Source organism: Hyla sarda, chromosome 4, assembly GCF_029499605.1.
Source record: "Hyla sarda isolate aHylSar1 chromosome 4, aHylSar1.hap1, whole genome shotgun sequence".
NCBI classification, from domain to species: Eukaryota; Metazoa; Chordata; class Amphibia; order Anura; family Hylidae; genus Hyla; species Hyla sarda.
Genome location: NC_079192.1, coordinates 390,352,069 through 390,362,759, shown reverse-complemented (window position 1 = coordinate 390,362,759; position 10,691 = coordinate 390,352,069). Strand labels below are relative to the sequence as shown.

The window sequence follows — 10,691 nt, the reverse complement described above, 5'->3', positions numbered from 1 at the left end:
CTGTTTATTCCCTGTGTGTGTATTGGAACTAAACCAAAAAAGGAGGAAAAAAATGCAAATTGGACATAATGCCACACCAAACTCCAAAAATGGGCTGGACAAAATTATTGGCACCCTTTCAAAATTGTGGGAAAATAGAATAGTTTCAAGCATGTGAAAGCAGATAAAAAGGAGAGAAGTTCACTTAGTTCTTTTCCTCTTTCTGTTGTCCATGCTTAGTGTAGCACACAATGCAGACTGTGAGGACTTAACCATAATTGTGGAAAATATCATCAATCTCAAGGTTACAAGTCCATCTCCGGAGATCTAGATTTTCCTTTGTCCACAGTGCGCAACATTATCAAGAAGTTTGCAACCCATGGCACTGTAACTAATCTCCCTGGGTGTGGATGGAAGAGAAACATTAATGAAAGGTGTCAATGCAGGATAGTCCGAATGGTGGATAAGCAGCCATTTTCAACATTTAAATGAAACGAAACGCTATGGCAGGAGACCCAGGAGGACCCCACTGCTCACACAGAGACATAAAGCAAGACTACATTTTGCCATAATGAACTTAAGTAAGCCAAAATCCTTCTGGGAAAACGTCTTGTGGACAGATGAGACCAAGATAGAGCTTTTTGGTAAAGCACATCATTCTACTGTTTACCGAAAACAGAATGAGGCCTACAGAGAAAAGAACACAGTACCTACAGTGAAATATGGTGGAGGGTCAATGATGTTTTGGGGTTGTTTTTCTGGCTCTGGGTGCCTTGAATGTGTACAAGGCATCATGAAATCTGAGTATTACCAATGGATTTTGGGTCGCACTGTACAGCCCAGTGTCAGAAAGCTGGGTTTGTGTCCGAGATCTTGGGTCTTCCAGCAGGACAATGACCCCAAACATACGTCAAAAAGCCCCCAGAAATGGATGGCAACAAAGTGCTGGAGAGTTCTGAAGTGGCAGCAATGAGTGCAGATCTAAATCCCATTAAACATCTGTGGAGAGATCTTAAAATTGCTGTTGGGAAAAGGCGCCTTCCAATAAGAGAGACCTGGAGCAGTTTGCAAAGGCAGAGTGGTCCAACATTCCGGCTGAGAGGTGTAAGAAGCTTATTGATGGTTATAGGAAGCGACTGATTTCAGTTAATTTTTTCCAAAGGGTGTGCACCCAAATATTAAGTTAAAGGTGCCAATAATTTTGTCAAGCCCATTTTTGGAGCTGTAGTGGAACTACAAGTCTCAGCAAGGAGAACAGCTGTCTTACAGGGATTAATATAATCTGTAGTTCCAGAACACATTGCTCTCACAATTAAACTGCTTGAGGTCTCCAGATTGTGGACCTCCAGCTGTTGCAATTCTACAAACTACAACTTCCGGCATGCCCGGACAGCCAACTGGAGACACACTGTTTGGGAAAAAAAAACACTGATTTAGGGTATAGTCACATAATGCAGCTGAGAGCAAAAGATCATATAAATATTTTGTTTTACCTTGTTCATGATTTTCTTAAATAATCAATGTAAAACAATGCATGCATTCACACATGCTTTATACTGCAGGGCAGATCTCTGAGGCACATTATTGCATCAGACTTCTAAAAAAGGTTGAAATTATTTTTATAGAATTTTTAAAGAATTTTGTACAACAGAGAAAACAATAGCATATAATCTATGGCTCCTAAAAAGGATTCAAGCAGTTCTCCCTGAAATTTTCTGACTGTCCACAGTGCTCTCTGCTGACACCTCTGTCCATGTCAGGAACTGTCCAGAGCAGGATAGGTTTGCAATGGGGATTTGCTCCTACTCTGGACAGTTCCTGACATGGACAGAGGGGTCAGCTGAGAGAACTGTGGTCAGACAGAAAACAACTACACAACTTCCACTGTAGTATACAGAAGCTGATAAGTAATGGAAGGATTATGATTTTTTGATAGAATTTCCAAATCTGTTTAACTTTCTGGAGCCAGTTGACATAAAAAAAAATTTTTTTTTTCCCTATCGGAGTACCCCTTTAAAGGGGTTCTCCAGTGCTTAAACATCTTATCCCCTATCCAAAGGATAGGGAATAAGATGCCTGATCGATCGCGGGAGTCCCGCCGCTGGGGACCCCCGGGATCATGCACGCGGCACCCCGTTTGTAATCAGTCCCTGGAGCGTGTTCGCTCCGGGTCTGATTAGGGGCGACTACAGGGCGGGCGGCGTGTGACGTCACGCTCCAACCCACAATGCAAGCCTACGGGAGGGGGCGTGATAGCTTGCATTGATAGGCTTGCATTGAGGGGCGGAGCGTGACGCCACACGCCGCCCGCCCTGTAGTCGCCGGTAATCAGTCCGGAGTGAACACGCTCCAGGGACCGATTACAAACGGGGTGCCGCGTGCATGATCCTGGGGGTCCCCAGCAGCGTGACCCCCGCGATCAGGCATCTTATCCCCTATCCTTTGGATAGGGGATAAGATGTTTAAGCACCGGAGAACCCCTTTAAAGGCTTTATAGAAGTAGTCTCGAGACCTAGGGTCTCCAGATGTTGCAAGACTACAACTCCCAGCATGTCCGGACAGCCAACGCGTTCCTGTTCTGCGTACTACTATTCAAGTAAACCATGTGTATTTAAAATGGTGCTGCACACTGTGGCAGTGTATTACTATACATCTAGAAATGTTTTATCTAAATAGACTCTACAGCACAGTTAGGCCAGATTTACACTACAGAATTTCAGAGCGGAATTCCTCTTTAAAATTCTGCTCGGAAATTCTGCTACACAGTGTACAGTATGAAATTGCAGCCGCAGAGCTATTTTCCATTGGAACTACCCTGAGAAAAAAAAATAAAAATACAACAAACTTGTTTTAGATCTTTCAGGAAAAAAAAAAAAATATTCCTACCTTTGGAGCCACAAACTGTGAAACTTTATTCACAACCCACTTTGGTAATGATCCTTTAATGGAAAAAAAAATAAAAAATTCACGTTAACCATACAACTGCAAGAATTAGATACGATCAGACATTTTATTATGTTTCTGACGAGTTATAGGGATGTGAAAGGTCCGTTTGCTTAAAAGTTTGCTCCTCTGCATGGCTACAGTGACATTTTAGAAAAAGTCAACATCACCACCTAGTGGTCAAATGGTCTTACTGTAGCCAAAGAAACTGCAGACTTGCAAATCTCCAAGGTGTTATTCTCCTTGGGGAGATTCATCAAAACCCGTCCAGAGGAAAAGTTGCTGAGTTACCCATAGCAAGCAGATTGGTTCTTTCATTTTTGAAAATGCCTTTGGAAAAATAAAAGACAGAGATTGGTTGCAACTTTTCTCTGGACCAGTTTTGATATATCTCCCCCTTGTCTATGGTTTATTACAACTTTTACTAATTAAGGAAAAAGAATATCCAGCGCAGTAGCTTGAATGCAGGTAAATTTATTTCAGTAGAGCAACACACATGGACCAGGACAGCAGTGACGCGTTTCAATCGTCTCAGCGCTCTTAATCTTAGTCAGTACGATTAAGATCACCGAGATGATCGAAACGCGTCACTGCTGCCCTGGTCCATGTGTGTTGCTGTTCTGAAATAAATTTACCTGCATTCAAGCTACTGCGCTGGATATTCTTTTTCTTCAATATATTATCTCCAGTGTTGTCTACACTGATCCGTGACGCCGGAGGCGGACGGAGGATGAGCTGGATTTTGCTGCTTTATTATACAACTTTCACTAATTGCTTTATAATATATCTGTGTACCCATCTACCCATCTTCTACAGATGACACATTTCTGAGCGGTCCTAGCACCGACATGTTCTGTCGGCATCCGCTATTATGCAGCATGCATATTATTTGCTTTCCCAGGATTTCCAAATGCACTTTTCCAGTACGGACATCCCAGCTGTTACCAGCAATACATCACCGTGAATAGCATGGAGCAGCGATTCTAGAAGGCTCTGTATTCTTGCATCTCACTCACAGCACAGACAATAGGATACGTCCTACAATTCGTGTTATTTTCCAATGTCACAAAAATGTAAGGAACACTAGACTAGAAGGAAAAACGTACCTTTTGGGTCAACCTGTGTAAGGTAGTAGAGGACACAGCTTTTCTCTCCATTGGTTTTAACCAGGTATCCAGTCTGCAAGGAAACTGCTCGGACAAAGTCTTTTCGAGGAGGATGTTTCTGCAATATATATAAAAAAAATTAAATTAATTAAAAATGTTATTGTGAAAATAGCAGAGTCTATACCCTTCATTAAATATTGGCATTGGAGTCACACTGTACTGTATACACAATTGCCCTAGTGATTATTCAAAATAATGGCAAAGTGCTAGGGCAAAACTGGGTACTGTAGTGCTGAATATACATACGTGAATAAAAACAAGTAATACCAGTCAAGAGCAAGTGTTGAGACACTATTTAAAGTGTCTACAAAAAACACACAAGCTCATTAAAGACGAACAGGATTCAGCATATACAAACCCTGTATAGAATGTTAACCATTTTGGGGTGGTTTCACTCCAACGTGCGTTTCAGAACCCACGCCTTCATCAGGGAGATGAGCTACTGACCTTGTGTTTTTTGTAGGCACAAGACACTATGGATAGTGTCTCAGTGCCTACACTTTAATGGTATTGCATGTTTTATTAGACCAATGGTTCACAAACTTTTTTTGCTCGAGTACCCCTTGACAGCAAATTCCAAAAGAATTGTACCCCCATATTAGAGACATTTTGTAATGATTATAGTATCATTCATATGCTTTACTTTCCTCTATAACAGCCCCCCCCCCCCCCCCGTTCTTCTCCCTATCTCCCCAGTCCCCTGATTTACAGGTGATGTCTTCTCTAACCGGAGTTGTTTACTATCTGGCCTAGACCGCCATTAATATTTCTCCCATACAAGACTTCTCCACAGAACCAGCCAAACAAACATTTTAGGCTCCTTTCTGCAGTACAACACCCACCTATTTAAAAACTCCCCATGTTTATTGTCACACACAGTAATAGTACCCGCTTGGCATTCGCATAAAGTTGTTAGGCCCCCTCTGTGCCCCAAATATAGCCGTAGGCTCCCAAACTGCCCCCATAGTTGTAGGCCACCATACTGTCCCGCTTTGTTGCTCCACTGCTCCTCTGGTCTGGGGACCTATTGCTATGGCTCATATCAGTAGGTACCCGGTCTGCAGGGGCAGTGGAGCAACAAAGCTGATGGTAGTTCCTGCATACCCACAGCAACCCAGTGCCCGAGCTTGCCCTTTTCTGTCCTCCTGCTCCGCTCCTCGGTGCAGTGACGTCAGCCTACCATTTCTTTCACAGTGGTCCAGACCAGTAACCAGTGGCTGTGGCTGCCATTACTGATTTTTTCCCCTTCAGGTACCACCTGGAAAACTGCTAAGTACCCCTAGGGGTACTTGTACCCCAGGTTGAGAACCACTGTATTAGGGTATGTACACTGCTCAAAAAAATATATAACAAAAAATAAAAAATACAGGGAACACTTAAACAACACATTGTAACTCCAAGTCAAATCACACGTCTGTGAAATCACACTGTCCACTCAGGAAGCAACACTGATTGACAATCAATTTCACATGCTGTTGTGCAAATGGAACAGACAACAGGTGGAAATTATAGGCAATTATAAAGACACCCCTAATAAAGGAGTGGTTCTGCAGGTGGTGACCACAGACCACTTAGTTCCTATGCTTCCTGGATGATGTTTTGGTCACTTTTGAATGCTGGCGGGGCTTTCACTCTAGTGGTAGCATGAGACGGAGTCTACAAACCTCATGAATGGCTCAGGTAGTGCAGCTCATCCAGGATGGCACATCAATGCGACTGTGGCAAGAAGGTTTGCTGTGTCTGTCAGCGTAGTGTCCAGAGCATTGAGGCACTACCAGAAGACAGGCCAGTACATCAGGAGACGTGTAGGAGGGCAACAACCCAGCAGCAGGACCGCTACCTCCACCTTTGTGCAAGGAGGAGCACTGCCAGAGCCCTGCAAAATGACCTCCAGCAGGCCACAAATGTGCATGTGTCCACTCAAATGGTCAGAAACAGACTTCATGAAGGTGGTATGAGGGCCCTACGTCCACAGGTGGGGGTTGTGCTTACAGCCCAACACCATGCAGGACGTTTGGCATTTTCCATAGAACACTAAGATTGGCAAATTCACCACTGGTGCCCTGTACTCTTCATAGATGAAAGCAGGTTCACACTGAGCACATGTGACAGATGTGACAGAGTCTGGAGACGCCGTGGAGAAAGTTCTGCTGCCTGCAACATCCTCCAGTATGACCGGTTTGACGGTGGGTCAGAAATGGTTTGGGGTGGCATTTCTTTGGGGGGGGGGGGGGGGGTGCACAGCCCTCCATGTGCTTGCCAGAGGTAGCCTGACTGCCATTAGGTGGAGTAGAGAGGATTATGCCGGCACTGCTCAAACTGGCTGACGTATCCAAAAGTGCGAGGCAGCAGACAGGTGAAACAGTGGACACTGTGTGCACTAGAAGCCAGATGATGGTGCTCAGTCTGTATAGGACTAGAAGCGTAGACGGAACCAAATGTAAACGCGTTGGCTGAGGAAGTGTGTCACTGCACAAAACTTTCCAGACACGCCCCCTGCCCACCGCCGATCCCCTGACCTGCCGGTGACTCCATGATGAAGTAAATAAAGCGCCGTCTTTGATTCCTGTCTACATTTGGTTCTGACTGCCATTAGGTACCGAAATGAGATCCTCAGACCCCATGTGAGACCATATGCTGGTGCGGTTGGCCCTGGGTTCCTCCTAATGCAAGACCATGCTAGACCTCATGTGGCTGGAGTGTGTCCGCAGTTCCTGCAAGAGGAAGGCATTGATGCTATAGACTGGCCCGCCTGTTCTCCAGACCTGAATCCGATTGAGCACATCTGGGACATCATGTCTCGCTCCATCCACCAATGCCACGTTGCACCACAGACTGTCCAGGAGTTGGCGGATGCTTTAGTCCAGGTCTGGGAGGACATCCCTCAGGAGACCATCCACCACCTCATCTGGAGCATGCCCAGGCATTATAGGGAGGTCATACGGGCACGTGGAGGCCACACACCCTACTGAGCCTCATGTTGACTTGTTTTAAGGACATTACATAAAGTTGGATCAGCCTGTAGTGCGGTTTTCCACTTTCATTTTGAGTGTGACTCCATATCCAGACCTCCATGGGTTGATAAATTTGATTTCCATTGATCATTTGTGTGTGATTTGATTGTCAGCACATTCAACTATGTAAAGACGAAAGTATTTCATATGATTAGTTCATTCATTCAGATCTAGGATGTGTTATCTTAGTGTTCCCTTTATTTTTTTTGAGCAGTGTACATTCAGCATTACAGTGCCCAGCAATCTCTGTGTAATTTTTGCCCTAGCACTTTTTGCTATTCTGTATATATACCCAATTGCTCAGCGTTTTCCAAACAGCCAAAGGCTGTCCGGGCATGCTGGGAGTTGCAGTTTTGCAACAGCTGGATACCCACTATATGGAAACACTGCCTTAGTATTATTACTACCTACACTGTGGGTTTCCAGTGAGGCTGCTTCTTTCTTGTGATGTAGGATTTTCAAATTTTTAAATATTCTTTTTATTATGATACATACATAGTAATATAGCTTGTAAGGTTTAAAAAAAAAAAAAAAAAAAAAAAACACACAAGAGTCCATCCAGTTCAACCTAAAACCCTACTGTGTTGACAGTGGAAAGGTTCCTTCCCGACCCGATTATGGGGATCAAAATAAGTCCCTGGACCAACATCCTATCCCCATAAATCTAGTATCCATAACCTGTAATGTTATTACTCTCTAGAAAAACATCCAGCACAACTAAAGATTTATATTAATTTTTTTAATACTACTTCTAAACACGCCCCCACCCATAGACATGAATAGAGGGGCGTGATGTGACATCATGAGGGGGTGTGGCCGTGGCGTTCCGAAAATGTACCCCTTTAATAAGGTTCTATAGGACCTATTTGTGGTGTTCCAGCACCAAAGGCTGTCCTGTGGCTTCGGACTGCCTCGGGCAGACCTGCAGCATGGGTGTTGTGCCCTCTGAGACACTTCTTGCTGCGTTTATCATGTCTCCGCACTTTACCAAGAGCCAATATATTTTGATAATTATGTTATATTATTTCTATGCACGTTATTCCTGAGTGTTATGGTACCTTTAAGAAAGGAGCAGTGCACCACATGTGACCCTGCCTGCCAATGGGAACCCAAACCTAAATTCTAGCCCCTATAGTGTAGTGAGGGGAGGAGTTGCCCCAGTCTAAGTTTAATTTAGTCTGAGCACTAGTGTGGTTAAGTTGTGTTGTGCTGTGTGCTCTAAGGGTAGGCCCAGATCAAATATACTTTATCCGGTCATTCTGCACGGTGTAAGTTCATGCCCCTGCGGAGGAAGCTACAAGACCATGACAGCTACCAGGATCAATCTTCAAGTCACTCAAGTCAGTATCAATTTATTGGGTGAAAGCACCACAAGTTCCAGCAAGGCAACAGGGCTTCCGTGGGGTTACGTTGCATCCGCTCACTCTGCACCATACTGTCAGTGTAATACCATCTGCACCCTGCTCAGTAAAGATCGTTATCCGTAACCTGACGTCGGTGTGTTCCTTTACTCCCCGTGTCTGGCCCAGGAGAAGCTGTCTCCAACCTCGGACCGTGTATAGACTAATTAACTGTGCCCTGGCGTCACGAAGTCATAAAGCATTTCCTAGCACCACATTTTGCAGGATCCCCCAAAAATGTGTAGAGATCTATTAAAGGGGTATTCCAGGATTTTCATTTTTATTTGACTATGCTACAAGGGCTGTAAAGTTAGTGAAGTTCATAATATACTCCATGTACATGTGTTTTATGGTAGGTCTCGCAATTCTTATGTGATCTTTACCCCCCAATATTTATTTTTTAGCAGCATTCAAAGTGAGCATAGTCTCAAGCCTTTCCCAGATTGGAGTGCGGCCCGAGACATCATTGTAATACAACAGTCAAGGCTTACCGGGTGTTTTACAGAGTAATTGATTATCATGTAGTCATTGCCAAGTGGCAGCCAGGACCTCAGGGTCACAAAATCTCTGTTCTTTAATGGACTTGGACACCTCCCTGTAATAAAAAAATATATAATTATAAGAAAAACACGTTGATAGAAAAGAGTAATTAGTTTGATGTATTGTAACTTAAACTGCTTGTAAAGCTTTGATGGTAAAATCCAAATCTCTTTTGCAATGGAATAATTGTATATCTATGCTAGGGTTTCCAAACCAGTGTGCTTCCAGCTGTTGCAAAACTACAACTTCCAGCATGCCCGGACAGCTAAAAGCTGTCCGGGCATGCTGGAAGTTGTAGTTTTGCAACAGCTGGAGACACACTGGTTGGGCATCACCGATCTATGCCTTTGACTCGACCTTGTGGAACATAAAAATCACTGACTTACTAAAAAAATTACCACTTACATGAGTAGTACCCCACATCAGCATTGACTGTGAGCCTTCCAATGTCGTAGGTGTCGATCATGTTAGAATCCCACTTTTTGCGGTAGCTGGTGTCATGGAGCACATCATAGAGAACCTCTGCCGAGACGTCTTTGCAGATTATACGCATCTGAAAAAGCACAAAAGACAATAAAGATGACAAGGTTAGACTGTGAATTTTTGTATTATAGAGAAAGGCTTCCAACCTATTGAGCAGACAGATCTATATGAAACCTTAAAGGGGTACTCCGCTGGTAGACATGTTATCCCCTATCCAAAGGATAGGGGATAACCTGTATAATTCCTGGGGGTCCGGCCGCTGGGGACCCCACTGGCACCCCAGTCATCCGGTGCATGGAGCAAACTCCGTGCAGTGCTGGATGACTGGCGAACACAGCCACCACGCCCCCTCCATTCATGTCTATGGGAGGAGGCATGACGGCTGTTTACTGGCCGTTACAACCCCTCCCATAGATGTGAAAGGAGGGGGCGTGGTGTCACGATCACAAAAGCCCCAGGCTTCAGGGATGTAACGCCACCGCGCCGGCCCAGAGATTGCGGCCGGATCCCCCACAATCAAATATGTTATCCACTGGGTGATAACATTTATCGGGGCGGAGTACCCCTTCAAAGAAGTTACAAAAAAAACATATACAATTAGTCCTGGAATGCCTTAAATTTTTAAACAAACATGTAAGGCCATAAGTAGAAAAGTTAGTCCAGCACTTTGTTCAGAATAAAACTGCCATACTTTATTTAAATTTTCTATAAAAAAAATAAAAAATTAAATGGATAGTATGAAAGTTGAAGATCAACATGTTTCAGGCTGTGTTAGCCCTTATTCATGAATATATATAATAATATAATATATATATATTTTTTTTAAATCAACTGGTGCCAGAAAGTTAAACAGATTTGTAAATAACTTCTATTAAAAAAAAAATCTTAATCCTTCCAGTACTTATTAGCTGCTGACTACTACAGAGGAAATTCATGGGCCCATTATGAGTTGGTAAAAAAGTCCCAGTTCAGCTTCCCACCTATTGCAAAAGTGTATTCGTTCTACTCCAATCTGAAAATGTATCATTTAGATATTCCTCTTTCCATCTGTCGTGAACTGATGCCTGAGTAGTGAACTAAGGTTCTTATTAGGTAAGTAAATGGAGGAAGTAAAGTGGCGTCGTTGTTATATGTTTGAGAGACATTAATCCCCCTTCCTCCACCAT

The 10,691-nt window shown here is 43.7% G+C and overlaps 1 protein-coding gene across 12 annotated transcripts in view; it reads right to left on the bottom strand.

Moving 5' to 3' along the window:
* The window catches only part of LOC130267383 (START domain-containing protein 10-like), a 217,534-nt gene that overhangs the window by 2,168 nt on the left and 204,675 nt on the right, over positions 1-10,691 (bottom strand). For all 12 annotated transcript variants that reach the window (XM_056517048.1, XM_056517049.1, XM_056517051.1 and 9 more), the window contains 4 exons: positions 9,448-9,595; positions 8,994-9,097; positions 4,029-4,146; positions 2,866-2,918 (listed from right to left, as the gene is read on the bottom strand). In XM_056517048.1, the coding sequence (XP_056373023.1) occupies positions 2,866-2,918; positions 4,029-4,146; positions 8,994-9,097; positions 9,448-9,595 (423 nt within the window). The remainder of the gene's footprint in view (positions 1-2,865; positions 2,919-4,028; positions 4,147-8,993; positions 9,098-9,447; positions 9,596-10,691) is intronic.